General features: G+C 34.2%; 3 protein-coding genes across 4 annotated transcripts; 2 read left to right on the top strand and 1 right to left on the bottom strand.

Annotated features, from left to right (window-relative positions):
- Positions 1–346: 346 nt before the first annotated feature.
- LOC121988388 (probable protein transport Sec1b) lies at positions 347–14,503 on the bottom strand. The gene is made up of 21 exons (XM_042541774.1): positions 14,257–14,503; positions 14,117–14,175; positions 13,720–13,801; positions 11,311–11,389; positions 10,253–10,303; positions 9,666–9,762; positions 9,537–9,569; positions 9,155–9,283; positions 6,914–7,105; positions 6,726–6,809; positions 6,527–6,625; positions 6,385–6,458; positions 5,398–5,494; positions 4,237–4,362; positions 4,042–4,137; positions 3,031–3,147; positions 2,790–2,867; positions 1,442–1,620; positions 1,241–1,331; positions 1,077–1,166; positions 347–695 (listed from the first exon to the last, which is right to left on the bottom strand). The coding sequence occupies exons 1-21, from the start codon at positions 14,327–14,329 to the stop codon at positions 660–662; spliced, it is 1,962 nt and encodes a 653-aa protein (XP_042397708.1). The 5' UTR covers positions 14,330–14,503; the 3' UTR covers positions 347–659.
- A 289-nt stretch (positions 14,504–14,792) lies between these two features.
- Positions 14,793–19,748, top strand: LOC121988389 (probable calcium-binding protein CML7). 2 transcript variants are annotated; one of them, XM_042541775.1, is made up of 2 exons: positions 14,793–15,297; positions 19,484–19,748. In XM_042541775.1, exon 1 carries the CDS (start codon positions 14,824–14,826, stop codon positions 15,265–15,267), a length of 444 nt encoding a protein of 147 aa, XP_042397709.1. In that variant the 5' UTR covers positions 14,793–14,823; the 3' UTR covers positions 15,268–15,297; positions 19,484–19,748. The 2 variants fall into 2 exon arrangements, with proteins under 2 accessions (XP_042397709.1, XP_042397710.1); XM_042541776.1 differs by having other exon boundaries at positions 19,498–19,748.
- A 1,172-nt stretch (positions 19,749–20,920) lies between these two features.
- On the top strand, positions 20,921–23,550 carry LOC121988391 (chitinase-like protein 1). Its single transcript, XM_042541777.1, has 3 exons — positions 20,921–21,437; positions 22,622–22,775; positions 22,893–23,550. The coding sequence occupies exons 1-3, from the start codon at positions 21,074–21,076 to the stop codon at positions 23,296–23,298; spliced, it is 924 nt and encodes a 307-aa protein (XP_042397711.1). The 5' UTR covers positions 20,921–21,073; the 3' UTR covers positions 23,299–23,550.
- Positions 23,551–26,897: the final 3,347 nt, after the last annotated feature.

Genomic DNA, 26,897 nt, shown 5'->3' on the forward strand with positions numbered 1-26,897 from the left:
TTGGAGAAAAATATCCTTCCACGTAGTGACCTACTTAGTTTTCTAATTTACCCTTGTATAAATGATTACGGGACCAGTCATGTGGGATGTCTGGGTCAATATAAATATATATATATATATTTTTTTTTTTTTTTTTTTTTTTTTTGGGGGCAAAAATAGCAAATGTCGCTCGATTGTAGTCCCAAACAAATCACCTAAACTTTTTTGTCCATTCTTAGACTTTGGAGTATTAAATTTCTTTTCTTCTGTTCTTTAAACAACTATCTTCATTAAATTCACAGCGACGATACCACCAAAAAAAAGAACATGCTTAACAATTCAACAAAACTGAACCATAAGGCTCAAGGTATTTCAATGAATTAATCAATTTTATGGAAGTGTATGAACAAAATCAGTGAATGGAAGTATACAATTTCAAAAGTGTCGTCCTACAAGATGAGAGAAGTAACATATATGAAGTAGCTGATAGGGTAAATGTTGTTCCTCTCAATAGCAAATATTTTAGAAAAGGAAGAGCAAATCCATTTGATGGCTGCAGCGAAAGAGGCATTCATTTGGTAAGGCTTGAAGTCTGATATGGTCGCCATGTGAAAAGAGCAAAATCTGTACTGAGATACAAAAAGGCACTTGTTCACAAGCTGAATTTGAAGCTTCCCCATTTACGGACGATCCGGTCCTTTAAGCATCTTGAGTCTCTGCATTTGCATTTGATATCAGATAAGGAAAATATATATATTACAACTCAGTTGTAGATAAATGACCACATTATATTGTAATCTCTAGTTTATAGATATTATTAGCCCATCAATATTTTTGTAAAATCACAGTACTGAAAAATTCCTATTCGAAGTGGAACTCCAGCAATGCAATTGTGTCAATTCAATTAGTTTAAGCATATAAAAAGCTAAACAGCTGAAGATTTGGTTAAAGCAACGATGAGTAGGAGTATGATAATTTGTGCAAGAGAATATATTTGAAATGCTAAACATCCAATACTACATCTTGAGCTCTTATAACTAAGATAGATCTTCAGAAGTTATTGCTTAAACAAAAAAATATAAGCATTGAAATCTTACTGTGATGAACATGGGAGGATCGTCGAGACTAGTACATCCAAGAATGATTTCTCTTCTCAACTTTGTTGTAAGTTTGTGAACTGCACGTAACTGGTCATGGGCGGAAAAAAAAAAAAGCTAAGGTGATTACAAAAAGAACAAAAGTTCAGAAGCCACAACTTTACCTCAGATCGAGTTGCTCCACCGATCATGAATATAAAGATACGCTGGCCCATGTTCTTGAAATCAACAGATGCATTCCGAAGTACAGAATCACTACAAATTACAAAAGTATTATGAAAAGAAACTAAAAGAAGAAACAGTATTTTAATTCTTGGAACATCGTTGAGAGTTGATGCTGAGGAAATAACAATTACGTGACATACCTTGAATAGCCATCATCAGAGCACCGACCTTTTGCCCATGTGGCAGTCCTTCTGGATCTCCTGGATTGGACAGGTTGTGTACCATTTGATGCTGTGGCTTGAGTAGCAGCAACTGGTTCATTTATATATGGAAAGTCATCCTTGGATAGCTCACCTTTGTTTAGTTTCTCGATCAGCTCCTGAAAGAAAGAAAGAAAGAGTCATAGTAAAAATCCTATAAAGATTCCAATTTTTTTTTAAAAAAAAACACCTTGAGAGTTGGGATATAGAATAGCTCTCTAAAGGTTTTAAAGTAATACAATTTCCATCCCAAAGAAGGAACTCATGAAGTTATTCTTTACTTTTGAATTATCAGTTTGCAGTCATATTGATCTGTGAAAAACCAAGTTTTATAGAAGCATGTAAGTTCCCTAGTGTCTTTTACCATAGTTTAAAATCTTGTTATTGTATCCATCTAACCAACAATGAATTGCTAACAACAATATTTCCCAATACCAACTGTTGTTTGATATCCTATTGTTTTTGTTTTTGCTGACATGGGGTAATATATCTCAGTATCTTCTCCATGCGCCATACCTACCTTGGCCAGCGGTTGGAGACAACTTTTTGTAGTTGTGCTTACTAGCCATGATCATATCAAGATAAGCACAAAAGAGAAAACTCACAAATTAGTAGACCATAGAAAACAGACATTGAAACTTAGAGGTTTGCCAAGATTTACCTACACGGTAGACCCACAAAGAAACATGAAAACTCAGTACAATGAAGATTTCCCAAAAGTGAATAATAAACTTGATCAAGAGTGTTACTCTGGACATCCATTGTGTTCATCAAACAACCTAAATCAGTCACAAGAGCTTCATAGGTGGAGATGCAGATTGCTACATATCACCTCCTAAAAGAAATCATGTTACCTGTACAACTTTATGAACAAATGACCATAGTAAAAGTGAATCGAGTAACATATTGCCTAGTTAGTAGTCTATCCAACAGATTTGACATGGGAATCAAGCCACCAAATGACTGCTAAGACCACCTGAAATAATTTCCATTTTTATGATCGAGCAGGTCAAAGGTGATCAACCAAGGAGTCCGTCACAGATGTGGATGAAAGGTGATCAAAGAGCTAGTATACAAAAGAGGCAAAAAAGGATCTTAAGAAAAAAAAACTCTTGATTGCAGTTTTTTATGTTCATACATAGACTTCATTTCAATTTCTTAGTACAATAACAAAAACTTAATCATCTTATTAATCTGGATGCATTGCATATCTTATGAGAGAGCTGCACAAATGAGATATCAAGATAAGATAAAAAAAAATGGTTCTATCTGTGGATTCTATGAATACCTCCACCACTGGATAAAAACGTGACAATGCCCAGGTTTCCTCTTCACCACTCTTTTCCTTTCTTGCAGCTTGTTTCTTCTGCATTACAAAAGGCAGCAATTTTAACATCAGCTACAAGAGCAAAAAACACCTCATATTTTAAATCCATAAGAATGGTTAACTTTTATTTAATTTTCCGAGAAGAAGTTTCATAGAAGATAAAATTGCAGGATATATTTTTGTCGCCAAGAAATGTAATTACCTTCTGAACATCAAATTTAAGAGAGAAGTTTCCATCAGATTTCTTTTTGGGATCTATTTTTCCGAAGTACATCAAGTTATTTACAGCTTTCATATCCTCTGGTGATAATTTTGCCAGCTGAAAATGGTAAGGCAGACAACAAAAGAATTTCAAATTCAAAGCGCCCTAACATTACAAGGATTATAGATAAAGGCTGATGAGGCTGCATTAGTATATTTTCACCAGTACATGTTATTCCAGTAAATCTGGATGGAAGAAAGATCCATAACAGTTGAATACCACTAGACGATCATGCTATTGCTATTTATCAAATTTATGAAACTTGGAGCACAAAAATATCAAATTGAAACCATCAACTAGTATTTTATTGATTAAGTTGGATGAAAGGAAATCAATTGGAGCAAACACCCATGCAGGAAATCAAGAATGTATATAAGTAGTTATTCTCAGGTTAAGGGAAAAACAAGTAAAAAAATTCATGTGGAGCCTTAAGTTTGGGACATGCATAAAACAAATTATTATACTTGACTTGGTACCCATGCATCGGTAAGTTGTGGATGATCAGTTATGCCCAATAGTCTCACATAACATGGACCTGAGCAGACTTTCATCCAGAGCAAGAGGTCTTTAAGTAATGTTTTTTATGTACCAATTTAAATGATACATAAAAGTACAACCACAAATAGGTAGTCAAGTTCAGAATAAACAATAAAATTCGTGGTGTAGCAAAATGGCATAAAAACCAAGAAGATCAAGCAAATTAGTGGAGCAGGTTTGATCTGGTCAATTTAGGCTTAAAGGAAAAATTGTGTATTAGGAGACTAAGAAGTGATTTTTTTATTCGGCAAACAAAGACCTACATATTTCACATAAATGTACATATTAGGGTGTGCATAAAGTTCTTAATACAATTGGCAAGCCTTTAGCCTTCCTTTCCCCTAAAAAAAGAAAAGACATAAACACCAAGCAGTGGTTTACATTTGTTTCTATAAAGTTTAATACTCTACCAACCTGCATCAACTTGATCCCATTGTCCCCTTCAAACTTCTCAGGGTAAGTGGCTGCATAAATCATCAATAATCTTAATTTACTTTCAGGACTGGCATCCTGCAAAAGATTAATAGAGCATTGAAGTATACAAGTCTGTTTCACCATACGAGTAATAGATAAGTTTTCACTTTCTAATTTCCCATAAGTACACCAAACCTGCTTTGTCCTCAGTAGAGTAATCACTTCCTTTGCCCCTGCATCTCCAAAGACAAGATCTTGTTCTAACTGTCCTATGTCTCTAAGATGCATTTCTCGAATCAACCTATTGATTTTTCCTGCAATCTGAGCAGATTTAGCTAATTAGATAGAGCAAGGTTCAATTTTTCATGCATGACTGGAATAAATCTCGGCACAATTATCTACAAATGACTAATTAAGTGGAAAACTTCCTCATGTAAGAGAAAGAGGCTACTATAGAAGCTATGTGCAGATAAAGTCCTGTCCCCAAACTTTTGCTCACCTTGGTTATTCTTTTATGGCTGTGGTAACTATTTTAGATATAAATTTGCAATACCCCAAAACATCTCATCTAAGAAATAGTACTAGCTAATCAATAATATCCTGCAAGGCAATGAAAAGCCTTTCTCCGCAACATCTATATTTTTATTGTCATAGATTATGTCAACCTTTCTCAAATCCAAGAAACATGTAGAACTGTTCAATTCTCTACGGCTTTTGGAGGATCATCCCAGATGACAACTAATTGAAGAAACTTAGTCACTCATTAGAGACATTTTACTTATTTGTATTGTGTGGGTTTTCATTGCTGAGGCTCTAGAAAGCATCTAGTGTATACAACAACATTATCATTGAGCTTTCGCCCATATAAAATCTTTAGGTTTATATGGCTAAGCCTATATATAGTTCACTACTCATTGAATACAGTTCTGTTCAGCTTGATAGGGTTTCTTCCTGGTTCTTCCTCTCCCCTACTTCAATATGACCATCTCATCTGTCAAGCTCAATTGCTGTTCACTCCCAATTGCAATATCTTAGATGAAGATTTCTAAATGAGGATACGAAATGTTTCCTTTAACCTGTCAAAACAATCTTCATCATCTCTCATCAAATAATTCTTACATTAACTTCAATCTTACTGTCTTAGCCATAATTTCTTGGAAACACTTGAAAAACAACTAAATCTCAAAATCCCTTATCTCCACAAAACTAGTCCTTTTATTTTATCGTGTTTTAATAACACAACATCTAGACCACAATAATTAACTAGACCGCCAGAAAGGAATTTTAATAAACGATAAACTCGAATGAGTGTAACAAATGTGTTAATCAAATATCAATATGAAAAAAAATGTTTACCTCAACATGAAGAGAAAGCTTTTCAACTTGCTCGTTGTATTGTGGTAAAGCTTGGACTATTTTTTGCAGATCTTTAGTTGAAATCTCACCGCCATCTCTGTGAAATATTTAAAAAGGTTCATTATAATATAATGAAAAGCAAATATAAATCCCTGTATAAACTTAATATTAGACTTGTAGTCATCCAAACATTTGACAGCTAAAGATTGAAAATGAAATTAAATCTAATTAACGAATATGAAGTTATGAACTACAATGTTGAAATGTTCAATTGTACAAGCAGTATAGAAAAAAAACACTAAACTGCAGCACAAACATTTATTACCAAAGCAGTATGTTTTAATGCTTTAAGGGACGTGGATTTTATAAATTGCCTTGGCCTTCATCATGAAAAAAGCCAAGAGGATAATAAACAAAGCTTAAAGAAGACAAAGGCGAGGACCAACATAAAATAATAGTATTCTTTTTTTATACTAATGTTCATTACTATATTATTACTATGTTGTACAAATACTAATGCGAAGGTGAGATTTTAATTTTGAAATGCAGTTAAGGGAATGGATTAAAATCTCATGTTGTGCCAACTGAAATGGCCGAAATTCTTTGTTCCCCTCTCACATCAAGACATGGCATGCTAACAAAATAGATGAGAAGAATGTGAGCTTAAAGCGGTGGAAAAAATGAGAAGAACTGAAAAAACCCATTTTAGATAGAGCAGATGCCCTATCAACATACATGATTGATTCAACTATTGAAATAGCAACCATCACCAGAGTGAAATCTATAAATCTATATAGTTGTGATGGAATCTAACTATAATTTTCCCATAAGTTCCATATGCCCAAACGGTGTATCTAACTCCTTACAGTGTTTCTAATAAAGTTCTATTCTCATCTACACTGTGCATGCTATTCCAGAATGTTATAGCTCTAAGTGATTGACATGAATGAAATACATGATAGAAATCCCATCTCTTCATGCATTTACCTGGAAGTTTGGTGTTGTGCAGCCTTATTCTTTGACTTAAATGTAGACATCTTCTCATGCAACCTTTCACTAGCCTGTCACTCCAATTTGTTACCAAGCAGAAAAACAACTGATGCTTGCTATAATATATGCTCACACTTACATCAGCTATATGTGCATAGCGCAGTTCAAGCCATATGGGGTCATTATCTTCCAAAAGGGCTTCTTTCTTTTCAGCTGTTGCACCAGGCTTTGCTGGTGCCTGTTGATAATCAAATAAAAAGTAAATACAAGAAATATTTACAAATAAAAAGGAAGCATAAGTTTGTTCGAAAGTATTTCCTCTGTTAACATTTATTTACCTCATATATATATTTGTTTCCATCCATCTCGAGCAAATCATGACACATTGCATCATATGTCCATTCATGTATATAAGGTGCAATCTTCACCAAAACGCAAATGTAAAAAGCATCTCATGTCAAAAATCAAGAGCACTGATAAACAAGCATCTTAGCATTCTAATTTCAACAAGCACATAGCCTTGTACCTGGTCTATTGTCCGATCCACAATGAGTAACTCACATGTCTCCTTTTGGGGGAAATCAGGGACTGAAGATTTATACTTTGACAGGATATCCCAAACAGCTGTAGCAAGCTTTGAGGGTACTAAGTCACGCATATTCTTTGTGTCAGACCCATCCATGGACTTAGAAACTTGGTACCGCACATAAGGAAGTTCCTAGAAACATATGGGCATAATCAAAAACAATAAATATAATTGTGTTATAAATGGACAATTAACAAGGAACTAAAAATCTGGTCTGTTTAAGTCAACATGACTGACAACACACAATTCACCTTTGCCATCTTAATACTACCATGTATTGCCCATACAAGGTGAGACATGCAATGAAGAGCAAGGAGAAAAGGAGAGCAAGGGAAGCATGATCTTGATAGTGAGTCCGTCGTCATCTTCATACGCCTCTTCTCAGACAATAATAATAGAAGGATTCCTGTCGTTGATCACCTTCTCTATATATCTCTCATAGGCACAAGCAAGGAAGAGAAGTTGTTAACAATGGTTATCCATGCACCCAATTCTCCCCTTTATATAAATACCTATAATTTTATCTAATCTAACTCAACGAACCCCTCTTTTACCTTTCGATAAGACTACACTACTTTGAAAAACTACGTATCATTCAATTACAAATTGAACACAATTTGCTATTCAAGTTGTTAGGTGTTACAAGAGATCATTGAAGCTGCATTTCATTTGATACAAAATGAAAAGAATGTACAGTTTAAAAAATATTTAAACAAAGGCTCCAAATTGATTCAATTGTCTTTTACCTCAAGTAAGATTTGATTTGATCCTTAAATATATTTTTTTTTTCAAAGTTATATAGTTTTATTTAAAAAATGATCCTTTTCAAAACGTGATCCTTTTCAAAAATACAAAATGTGTTCCAACCTCTAAGAACTGATCCACATCATTTTGTAGGGTGGACGTGGGGTTTGGCTAAACAAATTTTAAACATTTCAAATTGATAAAATTATGAAGGGAAGTTCCATTCTCTTTCACCCTTTACTTTAATCTTTTATTTCTTTTCTTGTGCTAGTGAATTTCCAAACAAATTCTAAGGAGTTTTAAGTTTGCTAAGATGAGTTTAGCCAGGTTAATGGATGTAAAAGGGTTTATTACTTAGATTACTATTTGAGGATTAGGTTTAGAGAAATTGCATTCTAATGTACTTATGTGCATTAATTGGTAAAAGTTTAATATCTTTTATTATCGATTGGAGAAGTAGTGAAGGTCACCAAATTAAATGTCATATCAATCAGTGCAATCCATGTGAAGCATTTAGGAACTATTTGTTCCCCAAAACAAACGATGAACTGAGAATGGTGCAACTTCGAACCAGATTAACTGGCAGTGCATTTACTTGAACTTTTCATATACCAATCCAGTACCAAAGCAGTGTATTCTTATTCAGCTCGAAAAAAGCTGAATACTGCAATTAAACAGATACCCAGATTCATGTTTGTGAAGATGGCACCCTGGTGGAGTTTTCTCATTTCACAGTGTTTACTGACTAGTAAACGGCAAATATATCAAAAATAGGTATCATATATGGGTTTCAATTTCTACATTCAAATATATGTTAAAGTAGCCAAAATTAAAGAATCTAATTGCAACTGTTTTTTTAGGATGTTCTCTAGCAAGACTTGAATATGAAGAGCACACTTGTTATCTCTGCACTCTTGCTTCTTAAAGGTGGTGCTAATCAACAATGTGTACTCCCCTTTAGTTTGAATGTCAATTCTAGAGCAATGAAACTGCCAAAGGAGTTTAGCTTACATTACTCAGTTGTTCAGGACTGATTTGTTTGCATTTGATTGGGATGAAGACAAATAACTCTTTTCTTAAAGAAAGCATTCTAATCCTATAGCTCTGTGTTCGGAAGCTAGCAACATCATGCTCCAATATTTTCTCCCGACTTCTGGAGAGTGTATTCAGATAGAAGAGTGCATTATGATGAGCCTAAGGAAAAAAGATCTAGTCACTTCTTTTTGTAAGCCTTTTCATGTGTGATTAAATGAGGCATTACCACTTTTCTTTTCAACTTTCCTGACTGAATTTTTCAGGTTCTTCCTTTTGGTTGGTTATCTTTCCTTCTTGGAGAAATTGAGATAAGATGAGTGCAGTCATGAGATATATATCTTAAACAAGCTGTGAGAAATGAGATTTGGTAGAGGATAAACATCTTTAAGAATTCATGTGTACCTTCAAAGAAGCAATTGCTGTGGCAACTCGTGTAGCCATCGTAGTCAAGCACTCATTGAACTTACGAGAATTTTGAGCTGTTTCTCCAAATAATTCTTCAAAAGCCATCTCATGGTCAGTGGTGAACGCCTAAACATTGTAGTTTAATTAGGTAAGGAAATTGGGGCTGTTTGCTTGAAGGGAAAGGAGAGGGGAAAAATAGGGATAGTAGAAAATCATCTGTAGTTATCATTCTCCCATTGTTCTCCAAATAAAAGTTCCATAAAAGGCACCAATGTACAATTGGTTCACTTTGAACTTGATACAAGTATTACACAAGATTACTAGCAAAACATTCCCTCCAATACAATAAATGGAACTACATGAAAATGGTAAAGTTTACCTGATTATCAATAGCAAAATACTCCAAGTTCATCTAAAAAAGTTTCAAAAAGGGTGAATAAGGTTAAATGAGTATTCACATTGATTATTAACATATTATATATGCATATTGAAAGATAAAATAGTTCACCTCGCTAAGAGCACCTATACGGGGTAAAAGACTCGTGTCATTCTTAATGTAAGCAATCAATTCCTTGGGTATAGGTGAACTAAAGAAAACATACGCCCTGAAATAATAAATATTATTAAAGAAGAGTAACAGAGAATTAGTGTTTACTTATAATGGTGTCAAAATTTGTAGTAGATAAAGAGTGAATGCATCTATCATCCTTGGAGTTTGAGGGTATCCAATATATCCCCTTCAATTCTAGTACTACAACAACAACCAAGCTTTATCCCACTAGGTGGGGTCGGCTGTATGGATCTTTCTACGCCATTGAGTTCTATCCCCTACTATATCATAAGTTTATTACTTAATTTAAGGATATGATATAAATTAATAAAATCAAATAAATCAGAAAATTAAAATGTCTATACATCTATTAACTCACCGTGCATAACAAATATATTGATTCAAATTCATCACATGAGTTTGGGATTATAGAAAATGACTAAGTTGGCTATTTTGGAATTGCAAAGGATACATAGGAGCCTTAAACTCCAAGGAGGTATAATGTAGTTCACCAAAAAAAATAAATGGAAGATATTGAAGCATACTTTCTGTACAAAGGACATCTTCCAGACATGTCAGATAGTAGCATGATGACACTGCAAGATGCAACCATGTGTGTTAAGAAGCATATATGTAACATCTACAAGAACCTAGTAGAAATTTTAGGGGGGAAATAAAATAATAATAAAAAAAACTAGAGTGGTATTTATCCTTTCAATTTTATACTACGATAGAATTTCAAGCATCTTTTACCATAAATATGAGACTGATATAATTACTTCATTCAAATTCAAGAGCATATTCAGTATCTGTTTGTTCTCGAATGTATTCTTTATAGTGAACTTCACTACAGTCTACATCTCCCAGCTAATCTGACTCCACCTCTTCCATAAAGCAATTCTGACTTCTACCATGAAAGTAAAAAATTTAACTTGGATTGATAGAGGCTCAATTACACTTAGTTTTCTTATTTCTCAGATTAATTAGTTCATTTTTGAGGTATGAAAGCATATTTGAGGACCACCAATATTCCTCTATCTAAAGGCATTAAGACAATAAATCATTTGAGAACTAGGGAGAAAAACAATGAAAATCAATCATTTGAATACTAGGAAATCAATCATTAGGTTTAATCTTTACTGAAAAAGAAGGCTATGATTAGGGGAAAACCCGCAAGCTCTAATTAAGAATTAAAGTTGGACTAGTGTGACACAATAGAAGTTAGGGTTTTCTAAGGTAATATTTCTCAGTAGTCCTTATTTAGCTTATTGGTTGTATAGTGTACTGTAAATAGAACAATTAACATAACTTTCATCATGGAGATTCCCAAGCAAGATTTATTATTTAGTAGACTGTTTAATACACTCCACTCCTATATTTCCTATTGTTCATCATTATAGAATTTTAGACTACTATATATCAAGAAAGTGCACAATCTCGAACCAGCTGTAACACACAGAAAGTATAAGAGGACAAAAAATTAAAAGTTAAGGATAAACATTGAGCAAATAATGATATATGAAACAACAAATTTGAAAAGTAGCAGGTTTTAATAATGTAACTAAGTAGAATAATTAGAAAAAATAACTCCAAAAACCTTTACTTTTCTTTTAGTGGTTGGATGAAATATATAGCATCCATTGAAGGTAAAGGCTCCCTTCTTTTGAAAATGTCCTCTACCACTGCAAAATAGAATGTGAAACTTATTTAACCGCGACAAATATTATTGATTGTAAGAATTTCAAAAATTTGCATGTAAAGTTTTTGTACAAAAATTCCTTGCAAAAAAGTGTATATAGTGGATTGCAAGAATTTTCAAAATCATAAAAGGACTAGTCACTAACTTCTATGCGATGATATCATACACAAACTTAGATAGCATTCAATGGAGAGATAAAATCCATATACCTATCCCCTAAAAGTTAGCAAGGCTTGTACATTGATAATTATACACCAACTCGCATGAGAGTACCAAGTTGGTCGGTCCTTCAAATTTACTTGAAAAAGGCTGATGGAAATTGGAAGATCGTGAGGGATGATCGTTTGACACTTTATTGTCAAAACTTAAAATTTTTTGTTGTCTTCATGTTCGACATTTTATCATATTTTTCTTTCCACTTCCCCTCTTTGCTTCTCATTTCTCCTCCGTTACCAATTGAGCGTGGTGTTTCCTACTCATCTTTTGTCCCTCTATCCTTGTCTTTTTCTTTTTTTCTTTTTATATCAAGTATCCAAATCTTACAACCCGACTAATCCTGGAGTAGATGGTCCGGACCCACATTCCAGCCACCAAGTAAATCCAGGAAGTATGGTGGCTCCTGATGTGGCGCCCCAACTTCACTATTAGTTCAATCGTCGTAGGTGTGCCCTACTTGTCTTGCTCCCACACTTTCTAGTTTATTGTGTGCACCAATGGGGCAATAATATGTGGCACAAACTACCAGTCATGGAGACAACATGGTATAGTAATGTTAGTGTGCATTGTAAATGGAGTTTTTTTCCCACAAACTACATGTTGTTTTTAATGTGAGAAGAACTTGAATACAAAACCAAGTTTGTATTCCTGCAAAAAATCTTCACTTATCCCTCTTTCCAAAAAAGTGAATCGAAAGATCTAGATAAGGTACAAGTACAGAAGATCATGGCAAGTTTATTACTCTATTTTTGCTACATTAGATATTAACAAGATATAGGAGGATCTCCTATGGCAAGTTTAGACCAATCTAGAAGGAGATTCTTCATTATTCCAAAATAATTAGGATACAGACATTTTGCTAACAATGAGAATCTACCTTAATATTTCCAAATTTCAAATACTAATCCATTTAAAGCATAACAGCATAATAGGAAAATTATTAAATTTCTGTGTAGACCAATATTCAAAGAAATTGAAAAGGTCTCATCATCAAACTACAAAACATAAGTAAATGTCAGTTTATTAGGAACAATTACAAGTTGAAAAAAATAGTATTGTCTTTCTTTTGAAACTTGTGCGCAACTTCAACAAGTTCAATTTTGAAATATTTGATCTAAGATTTCATATGGAAAGTCAGATGACGTTGACAAGCATCATAAGTTAACAAAAGGTGTAACAACTTGGTTAATGGAACAAAGATTTGAAACCTTGCCCCCAAACACCCATCATCCTTCAATGGAAATATTTTATTTCATATTCAAGATTTTATTTTTTTTGGTGGCTTAGCAATTTCCATTGCCACTAGATGTGTCACTTGATTTTGAAAAGGCCAATCTCTTGATGGGTGCTCATCATGACCACCTCTCTCAAGATACACTAGTTTCTAATATGACGATTAACAATAGCTATTGGACTTCTCCCTTTTACATTTCAATTCTCTAAGATGGCTTCTCAGGAAATTATTATGCCTAAAAATTCTAATGCCATTAACTCTAACTCTGATGATGAGAGACGAAAGGCATGTTAAATTTCTACTATAATAATCATTGCACTATCATTGATAAAGGAAAGAAGAGTAGGTCCCACCAGATTATTTGAATTTTCAATCACTCTAACAATTAAGGTCTTATGTTGGATTTTTCTATAGGAACACAAAAATTAGTTTGAAGAGACCATATTTCCTTTCATGATATCTATTGTTGCATATGCCATCCAATGCCTCAATCTGAATATCTTATCCAGCAATTATGAATTTACAAACCCGGATGGCTATTTTTGCAGCATCACTACAACTTGAGCCATGAAGAATCTATATGGAAAGTTTATGGCAAAATGATTGACTGGATAACCATAATTCCTCCATACTTAACACTCTATTGGATGGTTGAATTGGTTCAATATGGAGAGAACGCAACAACAGGATTGTTAACCCCTCGTCCAACTATTCCTACCAATCTTTGAAGTAAATTTGTAAAGAACAAAAAAAACTATCAGTAGTTTAAAAAAAAAAAATCTAATGGAGACAATCATATTATTACTAAAACAAAAGGGCAAGTAAGATAAGATTTTCAAGCTTTAAAAAGTGACTAAACCTACATGAGATTTCTTGGTTTGTAATGTCTGCCATCTTACAAGAAAAAGACATCACTTTGAGAGTGAATTTGTCCATGATAAGTATCTGCAATATAAATCCAATTCCAGTTGTAAGTGCTTCGTACTGTGATGAATTTCTTGCAACATGATTAAATGAAAAAAGGATGGAAACTTCTTCCATAAATTCGATAAATGATAACAAAGAAAAATGTTAATAAATGTCAATTAAGAAGAATTCATAAAGGAGTAAAATACAGGTTCATAGTTTGTTTGTGCCCATTCATAGAGGAGTAAATAGAAGGGAAGCAAGCTGGACGTATAGTCAAACTCACTTCCTGTGCTTTTCTTGTCATCGTACGCTTTTTATATTTTCTGCCAAAATGGATAAATAAGAACTAACCTTCCATGGGGTAGTCGAGCTCTTTGTTTCCGACGATCTAAGCATTTCATTTAAAATTCCTGAAAATAATCCAAAGGCCAAAATAGATTTTGTGAATTAGTTAGCAATTTCCCGATAAGGAAGCGAGCAAAAGCACTCACTTTCACGACTAATTTGACGGAAAAACTTATGATCCGCGTTGGCGTGAGCGAAGTCCCATTCCGACATCGACATGGTTCGTACTTCGTGGTCTTGTTCCTGCCCTTAGTTTTATTTTTTACTATTGGAAGTCACGAGGAAGAAGAAGTGAAAGGATAAAAAGAATATGATTGTGGCTAATGGAGAGATGGCTCAGCGGAATTGTCGAGCGTGTGTGGTTACCATACTCATTTGCCCATCGTCTCCTATATATTCGGATCCCATTTGTTACTGCCCTTTCTCTCGTCAGAAAATACTAAATATAAATAAAATAGCTCTAATTTTGGTCAAGAATTTTTTTAATAGAAATTTATTACTAAAAGGGACCGTACTCGATCAATTTTTTTAAAAAAAAATAGTTAAAACTAGTATATAAATCTAAATAAGATGATATTGTCCATTTTACTTTTTTATTACCATTTTAAACTCAGCAAGCATTTAAAATTATAAAAAATAAATAAATAGTGAAGAGGGCAGCGAAACGCGGTGGAAAGGGTGAAGGAAGAAGAAGCCCAGCAGCAGCAGCAGCGATGGGGAAGGAGCCGACGGATGAGCAGGTGGCGTCGATGAAGGAGGCCTTCAACCTGTTCGACACCGACGGCGACGGCCGGATCGCCGCGTCGGAGCTTGGCATCCTGATGCGCTCCCTTGGCGGCAACCCGACCCAGGCCCAGCTCAAGGAGATCGCCGCCACCGAGGGCCTTACCGACCCCTTCGACTTCCCCCGATTTCTCGATCTCATGCGCAAGTACCTCCGCCCCGAGCCCTTCGACCGCCAGCTCCGCGATGCCTTTCGCGTCCTCGACAAGGATTCCACCGGCAAAGTCTCCGTTGCTGACCTACGCCACGTACTCACCAGCATCGGCGAGAAACTTGAGCCCGCTGAGTTTGATGAGTGGATCCGCGAGGTGGAGGTCGGCCCCGACGGTACTATTCAATACGAAGACTTCATTGTTCGCATGGTCGCCAAGTGATCCTTTCCTTTCCAGCGGCGTCTGAGCCAGGTACGTCCAGATCTTCGTTTGCGGATTCTATTCTTTTCATTTAGTTATGCGATCTGTTCGTTTGCTTGGGATCTGATCATAATTGGACCTGTTTGGCTAGAGATCCGTAATTATAGCCCGCCCAAATTCTCAATTATGTTTATGACTAGGATCTCCAATTTTTTTGTGATTGCTGTCTGATCTGAATGCGTTTCGTAAAGTCTACCGAGTGTCTGATGAAAGATAAATTTCGAATCAACTTTTTTTTTTTTCCTTAGTGTCGTGATTTTTCAAAAAGATGGTTGTTTCTATACTTCTTCACGGAGGTGTCTTCATATTCTTAGGAAGTCTAGAATTTTTTAGAAGAAAACAAATCTTTCCATACCAGCAAATCTTAACATACCAACATAGTTTGATGAATTTGTGCTTCATATATGAAATGATTTAGTGATAAATTCCTTCTTTTACAAACTATATTCTCCCAGAGATAGGACTAAATTATTAATTTGCTTTAGTTGATCAACGGGTCTCAAAATTTGTAGTTGTTTTGTTACTAGTTGATTAAGTCATTCTGGAGCCAAATAATTAAGATATAACTAGTTTGATTCTATTTCAGTAGTTCTAACAAGTTATAATCTAATGATACATTTACTTTATTACCCATAAAAAGCATATATCTATCCTCCATCTAAACACAAAGATAAAATTTAGCTTAATGGGGAAGACCCTTATCAGATATAAAGAGGGACTTATGACTATTGGTTTATCTAATCTCATTTTTCTCCCCTACCTTCCACCTCTTGTTATCCGGCTGTAGTTCAGTTAGTATGAGTGTCAAAGATCTAGGAGTAAGAAAAAAAAAGGAATGACATCATAGTTGACTGCATATATGATAACTCTTTTTCACTCTTTTTTTCTTATATTTCATCTTGAATCTTGCACTCTAGTGGAGATGGTAAATGATCATTATATCACTGCTCAAATTTTATTTATATCCTCTGTCATGAGTCATGGCATTAGAAGACTTGGGAATCTTCTAGTGCTTCATGGTCACTATAATAGTGACAAAATTCTGAATAATTTAAATACATATAGTGTTGGCAATAGTTTCAGATATGCTAGTTACCTAGAAACTCAATATTGTTGGCAAACCTGTCAAACAATATCGTTGCATGTTGATGTTAGTCGTCACTTCCACAAAATCTGTGCAAGAAATGTGCCAGGCATTATAACTCATAACATATTTAAGTAATTTGAGGTACTTTTCTCATCCAAGGATGTCCAGAAACCTAGTCTATGGTTATGCCATAGTAATACAAAGTTGTTTGGAGAAATTGCCAAGGATATTCTTATGCTACAGCCCAAGTGCTAAGTGGCTACTTGGAACCCTATCATTGATTTGGGATATCAAAATAGATAGAGGTCATGATTGTTGTGGAAGATAGCGTGTATTGTAGAAATATACACCACACGGGTAAGGCATGTTTGATGTCAGTTCTGGAACAAACAGCAAATTTATGAGATTTATAGAGCTTTATAGATGGAGTAGATGATCTAGCATAATACCACAAATGAATGCATTGAAGACTATATCCTGCCAAATACCAACAATCACAACAACAAAACACATGCCCAAACAATTTCTTTGGTAGATGTATTTTTTTCCCCAATATAATCATTTTATTGAGTATTTTCATGTAAAGAAAAGCAAGCCTATTACAAAAATGGAGTAAACAACAAGAGGCATATACCATTGTGTTACAAAAATATATTTGAAAACTGAGATAACTGTGTTGGAGCTTTCTATTCAGAAATCCCATAGTTCCAATGAAAGATTTCAATGGACATATATGAGTTAAAAAAATACATGAGGAATGCAAATTATCTTAATTGTTTATGAACAAAACAAAATTATCTCTAAGAATATAATTGAACAAGTGAATATACTTATTGTTAGATGATTAAAAATTTAAAAGGCCATCAGAATATACCAAGTAATAAATTATAAAAGACAATAAAACTCTTGTCCAGGTTTAATTGTTGATCCCTATTAGGTGGTTTAAGTTTGAGTGCTAGGTATTAATATTAAAGTTTGTGCTATTACTTGACTGTTCTCATTCTTTTGGTTCTTTGCAAAATAATTATCTTCTTTTCTGGATTGAGAAATTTGGGAAGGAATGAAGGGAATGGATTTGATTTCCATTATTTGTGAAGCCAATTATAGGGATGAATTATCTTTAAATTTTTCTTCACATTTTTTTGTGTTTGGCAATTTGGAGATATCCATTGCCCTTCAGTTCTTTTCTGATTCTTTTCTTTTGCTCCCCTTTCCTCTTCCCAGTTCCTATACAAACTTTCATAGAAGTCTGGTATGTTCTATAGTTAAACAATTTAAACGATTAGAGCTGGATGTGTGAAAGATAGTGAGATTAAATTAAAAATGTAGTAAACATAACTAAATGTGATCTAAGAGGTCCAAACCTTATTAGTGATATAGATACACAAACTTCAATGCAGTTAGCATTATTACATTAAATAGTTGGGACTAAAATTGTGGATGATAAAACTGTTAAATGCTTCCTCTGTCTTTCCATTTTATTTATCACACTGCTAAATATGGTAAATTATGTTGTTTTGAATACTTTTAGCCTCAAGAAGGTTCACATATAAACAACATCAAGAAGAAAATGAAGCCATGAATCCTGAATATTGAGGGTGCTATATGGATTTTATCTTGTATTGAATTTTAAAGCTATATCAGTAGTGTTCAAAATTTTCAAATCACTTCTTATTACGTTAAACAAAACTAATCACATTTAAAAAAAATTACTGACCTACATATTTTTTTAATTTTGTTTTGGACAAGGATTCAATTGTTTGTACTTTGTATAGTGGGTTGTCATCGTATTTTGGGTTGTCCTTGTCATCATGATCATTGTTATATCACTCCCAACTACTTGTAATTGACCCTCAGTTGAACTCTTTATAGACTACTAATATACAAATATTTTAAATAATCTTTTATTACATTAAGACAAATTTTGATAGACTCCACTGTTTGTCTTTGAACATTCCAATGCCATAATATGAAAAAGACCACACTGACTGAAATATTAGTTTCATCAGTGAGTTGGCATGTGAATTTTTAGCTTTGGCTGGTGGATACTATTCATATTGGCCTTCCTTTGGATGGTAGGCTTTTAGACGAGTTTTCACAGTATTGGATTGCTACTAACTGAAGCCTATTTCTTAATCAAACAACTCTCTCTCTCTCTCTCTCTCTCCATAACACATTAAGACATTTTAAAATCATTTAAACAGCAAACTTCAGGTGCCAAACATAAATTTATGTTTGTTGTTTTCTTCATATTACTATGACAAGTTAATGGACACACCATCACAACAATAACTATAACAACCAAGCCTTTACCAGTAAGTACCAAAATTCCACACAAGAGTTATGTGATACATTTGAATACCTGCATCCTGCTGATATAACATGGTTCAGTTTGAGTTCAAATGCCAACTATATTTGTTCAGAATTTCTTATCAGTCAATTCATTTTAGGAAGGAGGTAGGTAGATTCATGGACAGAGATATGTTCAAAGATGACTTTAGATTCTATAAGAGTTGAATATCTTGAGTGGAAGGAGTAAGGGAAGAAGAAGATCAAAGAAAACCTTAATGCAATAAAAAAACATTTAATTAATTTGAAAACTACCATTACATAGTATTCAATGGAGGGACATGATTAATGTAGTCGATGCCAAATAGTTGGAACAAGCACAATTTGACAATGATTATTTTTTATCGAATCTACACAACTCCACAGAATTTTGTATGCTCGTGAAACAATGCTAGTCTAACCTTGTTGCTAGTCTTTTATGTTCTCTATTTCCCTTCAGTTTTTTTTTTCTGTCTCTACTTTATGTTTGCTATTAGCCGACCTCACCTAGTGGGAAAAGGTTGTTGTTGTACTTTATGTTTGCTATTGTGGTGTCTAATGTAGTTTTTTTTCGATTTATATTAATCTGTCAATGTTAAACAACAAAAAGACGTTAGTGATTCCATAATCACATTCTTAAACCGTATAAATAGAAATATAGTTTTGTTCCATCACATTCATTACTTCTATTCATGCATCCTTGATGTTGCTCTAAACACATGAAGTTTTCCCTCAATTTTTTTGTTTACAACTAACTCGCAGATTTTCTTTCCAAGCACGAAATTGCATGGAGGACTGGCCATGACTGATGGTTGTATCGAGTGACTCGTTATATTTTCTTCACCAGTATTACGTCGGACTTGGTTGTTTAACATTATTAGTTTGATTAACATCTTGTTTTGTTGAATGGCCGATGCATTGAACCTGTGTTTGAATGGTTACCATAAAACTCAACCGTGTTGCATTTTCAAATTCTGTTTTGTTTGTAATGAATCTTGCACTTTGAAAGTATCAGAGTTGGATACAATTGTCGCATCGTCTTTTCTGCATAACTTTTACAAGTGTTACCAAATCCTGTACCCCGCCAAAGTGGCAATTTGATCACTCACAGAGGGACCTGACTGCCATTCTCTTTCTTAGTATGTAAAATTAACGGTACTAATTGACCAAAAAGTGCATTTAAATTTGTAAAAAATTTTAAAAGAGCATCAACTAGATTTTTTTTTTTAAATATTTTTGTTTCTCATTTTATCCCACTCACTTTCGTGTTATATTTAAAGAATAGTATCACATATATTTTAAATATTTTAAATATTAACACCAAGGTGTTGTTTTTTGAAATTCAGTGTTGGTATTGTTTTTTGAATGCAATCAGAAAGAGAACAGGAGTAAAACGGAAAATAAGTATGCTTTTTAGAATTGAAAGTTAGATGTGTTTTTTTGAAAATTTTACAATTGTAAGTGCGTTGGCTATAAAATTAAATTCCTACTGTAGATTGGGTCACTCGCAACTGAATTAGATTTTAACTATTTTGTTTACCAGTGTTGATCGAATTCTTAGTGAAATGGACAAAATTAATAAACTTTGATACCGAAATAAACCTTTCTCCCGGCAGAAACATAAACAGAAACATATTATTTAATTTAAGCCTCGTGTTCGCTCAAGTAATCTGTTTTTGATAGGAATTTTTTATAAAAAAAAACAATAAAAATACGCTACCAGCTCTACGAACTGACACTCAATTAGGACAGCTAGAATATGGTGTCAACCGTCCCCACTTCACGCCGTTTCACTTGTCCTCCAGACCACCACAACCACCATTACAACCCCAAATGCAAATGTGCTAGCTCTCATTTTTCACGGATTTGGTGGGAGATACTGATTGCTCGCTTACTTCAGAGAACGAGTTGCCACCAACCGTTTCCCCCTCAAACGACAATTCCCCTCACCAACCGAACCAGTCATTCATGCAGTAAGCTATCGACATGGTTCGGTCTAATGCGACTCCTTCCTAAAGCGATGATTCATGGAACCTCTAGCAGTCTCAGGGAACCAGTCAGTCGGGTCTACTCAGGTCGAACCGGCCGATTCCGTCCGGTCTAAACCGACTTGGAGCCACCGACAGTCTTGTGGTGGTCCCCACGGGAGTGGACATCGCACCGACTCGTTTTTGATTTACGGAGTGAAAGACATTCTTCTAATAGCGTGATTCTTCGGATTACAGCGCTTGCGAGAGCTGTGGGTGGGAGAGAAAGAGTGGTTCCCAAGTCTCTCTCCTTCCTCTTCACCCCCTTCATATTTGTTCCTTTCAGACGCCAGATCTCCCGGACCATCTCCTCGATCGCTCTTTGATGCGTGCGATGTTGCTCACGATGAGGCTGCTGCTGGCGGTGGCGGTGGTGGCGGCGGTGGCGGGTGGCTGGGCGGAGGCCGGCAAGCCGAAGCTGAAGACGTGCGACAAGGGGTGGGAGTGCAGCGGCAGCATCTACTGCTGCAACGAGACCATCACCGACTACTTCCAGGTGTACCAGTTCGAGAACCTCTTCAGCAAGCGCAACGCGCCGGTCTCACATGCCGTCGGCTTCTGGGACTACCAGTCCTTCATCGCCGCCGCCGCCCTCTTTGAGCCCCTCGGGTTCGGGACCACCGGCGATAAGCTTACCAAGATGAGGGAGGTCGCCGCCTTCCTCGGCCATGTCGGCAGCAAAACCTCCTGTGAGCCCCTTGCATCTTATTCCCCTTTTCCTTTCTACTACATATTTTGAATGGTTTATTTAGCTTTGTTCATGTGTATGCGTCCGATCTCGACCTGGAGTCTCCATTAATCTGTTCATTTTAAATAGTCTGTCCGGATAAAAGTTTTTGCCCTTACAAAATCGATTAGTTTGAATCTAACAAACAATTAACCTAACCTAATAATCTGCTGCCTTGTTCCATTTACTTATAGTGCTTGATCTGATAAATGGCAATTAGTTGCCTTAGGTTTTATCAATCCCCTCAGTTAGTAGAAATTTGGAGTTTGAATACATTGATATTTAGTTACTCTGTACATAAGTTCTGTGCCTTGCTTTAACACAACTTTATACATAGATTTTCCTGAATCCTCACAAGTGCAATTGATTTATGTATTCATTTGTGTAAAAGACAAGAAGACAATGATGTTGGTTTGGTTCACTCACCTATTTGATCAATAATTGAATTTGACATGCAAAACTAAAAACAAACACATACAATTCAATTAAAACTCATTATCTGAGTTCATAATATATTATACATATTGACCAAAAGAGGCAATCTTATATTACATGCTTGTACTTAAGTCTTGTCAATGAAGCCAGTAAACCATTTCCTTGCAGAATCATAAAACATAATTCATCACTGTATTCTTTGTCGTAAATCATAATTTATCTTCATTAAACTATATCAGTTCCAATTTTTTGCATTAAGCTAATGATGAATCATAGTTGAATGGGTATGACTTCTTCTCAAGCATAGTGGGTATTACTTGATACATATTGATGCTCTGACCTAGTAGTTTGTGCAAACATATTACTTAAGTAAAATTCCCTGTTAATCCCTCATCCTCTGTAAATAAAAAAAAAAAAAAGGAAAGAAAAAATTTGACCAAGTGCTTCCATAATGAATCTGATTTTGCCTCATATTGGAGCATAAGGTGATATTGCTTACCCAAGCGGCCCAGTATCGCGGTCCTACGGCAAGATAAATCACAGAGGGTATTTTTGCCCTAGCGTAATGGACCTTTGCATGGGAATGATTTGCCTCATATTGAACTAGGATGATGAATGAAGAATAGTTGAATGAATTATCCATGTATATTAACTGTTCTATTCATATTAAATTATATATTAACTATTTAACGGATTAATCATCTACTCCAGGTGGGTATGGTGTTGCCACTGGTGGCCCACTTGCATGGGGATTATGTTATAATCATGAAATGAGCCCAAGCCAAGATTATTGCGAGAAAGACTACCTCTATCCTTGCATTGAAGGTGTTGAATATTATGGGCGTGGGGCTCTACCTGTGTACTGGTATGCTCAGTATGAATTAGGTGCAATGATGCAACATACATATTAAAATTATAGTTTGGATTTTGGTAAAATGACTGTTGATGTATTCTGTGATTGACTTTTTCGAGTTCATTTCAGGAACTACAACTATGGTCTAGTTGGTGATGGCATAAAGGTCGACCTTTTGAACCATCCAGAGTTCCTCGAGCAGAATGCTACTATAGCTTTCCAAGCAGCCATGTGGAGGTGGATGACACCGATGAAGAAGAAGCAGCCTTCGGCGCATGATGTTTTTGTCGGGAACTGGAAGCCCACAACGAACGATACCTTGTCCAAAAGGTTGCCGGGATTCGGACTCACCATGAACATTTTGTACGGAGATAGTATTTGTGGCCAAGGCTTCATTGATTCCATGAACAACATCATATCACACTACCAGTATTACTTGGACCTGATGGGAGTAGGGCGTGGAAGCTCGGGCGACAACGTGGATTGTGCAGAACAAGTGCCTTTCAACCCATCTTACAAAGCTGCTACAACCTAAATTATCAAGCCGTTCGATATTTGTTGAGTGCTCAGCATGAAGTCTCTCAATAAACTATGTGTCAAGTAAGTTGTGTAGTAAAAGTTTCTGTTTTGAGATGTGAAGTAAAGGTATCATGTCAATTGGCTTTGCTACTGTTCATTAATGATTTAGGGATGTATCTCATGTGGTTTGTCCAGTGGTAAAACACCCTTATGAATGCTATATATTCTTTATTCCGATATGAAAATTATTATCTTTGAATTATGTTTATAGAGATGGTTACCTTGGTTTTTTACAATATGAATGCAGTAAGTTTTAGAGATGGTCACTCTTGTGTTCTCATACTTCAGCATCTCAATGCACCGATGCCTCCTTATGGACTGTGATGATCGTATGCTTTGCTCCAAAGGGATTGTGTTTGCGACATTAGACAAGAAAACAAGATCTGAATGAGGAATAATAAGTAAAAGGTGTGAGTGGGTTTCGATAAAGGCTAGGATAGCCGCTGCTGGCGAAGGATTACACCTGCAGTTACATCCGAGATGAGGCATTAGTCTCCCACGTTGCACGTCGATATCCTTACGCTTAGGGTATATGTAGTCGTAAATCTCTTAAAGAAGTTTATATTCTGTCATATCATCGTCACATCAAAATTTAAAAATTTTATTTCTTTCACTCTCTATTATCATAAAACTTCTTTCTTTTAAAAACTCCATTACTTTTAAAATTCCCTCTCTATCCTCTCTCCACGATTTTTTTTATAAACTTGATCCCAAGATTTTGATATAGGTTTATAAAAAAAATTATAAACTCCATCTATGTAGTGGGGGAAGAATTTATATTGAGAGATTTATAGTATAAATTATATGCTATAAATCTCTCATTGCTTTTATTATCTGATTATCATATAATTATATAATTAAGATTATGTAAAATAAAAAAATATAATATAATTTAATATTATTTGATCCAATCTAAATAATTTAACGAAAACATGTTTATTTAAAGATTTAATTTATAAATTAGTTTGATATTTTATTATATTATCTATCGTTACAAAATTATATTTTACGGTTTTTTTTTTTATTTTATTTTTTTTTCCTTTTTTATGCTTTTATTTTAAGGTTTTTTTTACGTATTTAATTTTTCTTTTTTTACGTTTTTCTTTTTTAAGGTTTTTTTATTTTTTTTTTACATTTTTTTAACGTTTTCCTTTTTTTTAAACATTTTTCTCTTTTTTTACGTTTTTCTTTTTTTCTTCTGTCTGTTTTTTTACGTTTTTTTCCTTTTTTTTAAAAAACGTTTTCCTTTCTTTTAACTTTACGTTTTTTTTATTTTTTCCCCTTTTTTCAAAAATATAACTTTATTTTTTAAATAAAATATCATATATTTTTATTTTTGTTTAATTTTTATAATTTAAAATAAAATTTTCGTTAGTAAAAAATTTTAAGGGTATTTTTGATTGAAAATTTTCGTTAACCCTGGAATTAAAAAAAAAACTTCACTTTTTAAAGATTTTTTGATTTCGGATTGTATGTCCCTTTTGCAAACGCGTTAGCATAGATCATTACTCGAAAATTATCGATTACCTAAATTAAATAATATCTTTGTTGATAACCTTAGATGGATAACCAAAATTATTAAGAATAACCTCAATCAAATACACTCTTAGAACATCTTTAATAGTTAAACATCTACCCTTTTTTTTTATAGTTTTCAATATGCACATCAAAAGTGTACTATTCTTTCTATAATAAAAAATTCAGTTCAGTTAGTCTGATTTGTGTTGATTACTTTTATTGAGTAGTTAAATTTAGTTGAGTTATTAGTGAAGCCTAGGTTTTTTCTCTTAATTGCTTTAGGGGTAAGTTTCTTTCTTGTTAAGTCATTTGGATTTAATCTAGGATTTAAATTATGCTCTAGAACAGATTTAGTCCATTCTCATTCCTTTCATTAGCTTGCATTTCAACCTTTTAATCTAGGATTTAAAGTAAAAACATAGCAACCCCACTTTCAAATAGGAAATTATAAAAAAAGAATTTTTAATCTAAGATAAATATTCTTCTATTAGTTTTCTCGAGAGAGTTGACTTGGCCCATATACTACATCATTTCTAGAGTAAAGTTGAGGATTTTAAAATACTTAATTAATTTAGAGTTCACACTTAATTTTAGATTCATCCCTGAATAAAATTATGATCGATATTGGTCGGTGGTCAAGATGCTATGGTGGTGAGGATGGATAAGAAAATTAGTTAAATTTGATTGACCGATGAATTTAAAATCCATTTATCCAAATGTTTTTTTTTGTTTTGTTTTTTTTAAAAGTAAACTGAGAAAAGTGTGTCTATTCACGTATAATCTCTCCTTTTTATCATTCGCACTCCAAAGTAAACAGGGCAATGCGAAATATATTGATTTCATCATAAATTAAAAGGACATCTTTTGTCATCGTTTTATTAAAAATGGCATCTTGTTAAAAAAATATATATTAAAACAACACTCTAATATACCTTTGTTCGAGCATTCATAACTTTTAACCTATAAAGTAAAATTGATCAAACTTAATCAAAATTATTATACAAAATAAATTATACATAAAGCACATATGAACCAAGTTAGCATTGATCAAATTTAATCAAAATTATTTAAATCTCTTCAAAATTTGATCAATATTAGTGTAGCAGTTATTATGCATGGCTACTTTACTAATTTTAAAGTAATTTCAATCCAGTTCAAAGAATTTTATTTGAGTTTAAAGTAAGGACATACTCAAAAAGTTAGCATACGGATTAGTCTTAGTCATTCAGAGATTATGTTTGTACTTCCTTTCTTATTCGATCATAATGTTAACCAATAATATATTGGGTCGAGTACTCATCAACTCGGATATTTCGGGAAGATTCATCAAATTGACCATGGAACTTAGTGAATATGACATATAATATCAACCCCAAACGACCATCAAAGTTCAAGCCTTAGACGATTTCGTGACTGGGATACAAAACCTGAAAACAGAAGGGACCTAGAAAATATACGTAGACAGGTCGTCTATTCGGCAAGGTAGTGGGGTCAAAATTCTCATGATATCACCTCGAAAAGATAGACCGCAGCTATCCGTTCAATTAGATTATCGAGCTACTAATAATGAAATGGAGTATGAGATATTGATAATTGGTTTGCAAGCCGCAAGACAGGTGAGAACTACCTAGATCCTAATTTATTCAGATTCTCAATTAGTAGCTCAACAGTTGTCGGACAATTTTGAGATTAATAATAAATGACTAAGGTTGTATACAGAGGTATTCGAGAAGTTGAAGGAGGGGTTTCAAGAGGTGGCCTCACAGAAAATCCCTCGAGTGGAAAATTAGAAGGGAGACGAGTTAGCCAAATTGGCTGGCTCCTTAGTCCCTTGGACCTTAGATAATCCTATGGAGTAAACATTGTTGATAACTCATATCAAAAGATAAGTCGAGTTAGAATTACAAAGCAACTAGAGAGCACCATTAATTTCGTTCATTTAGCCGGGAATTTTACCCTCTGATCGGGAGTAAACGCATATGATCAAAAAGCACATTAATTGGAGACTACTTGTACAAGAGGGCTTTCTCTCACCAT

Source organism: Zingiber officinale, chromosome 6B (assembly GCF_018446385.1).
Source record: "Zingiber officinale cultivar Zhangliang chromosome 6B, Zo_v1.1, whole genome shotgun sequence".
NCBI lineage: Eukaryota > Viridiplantae > Streptophyta > Magnoliopsida > Zingiberales > Zingiberaceae > Zingiber > Zingiber officinale.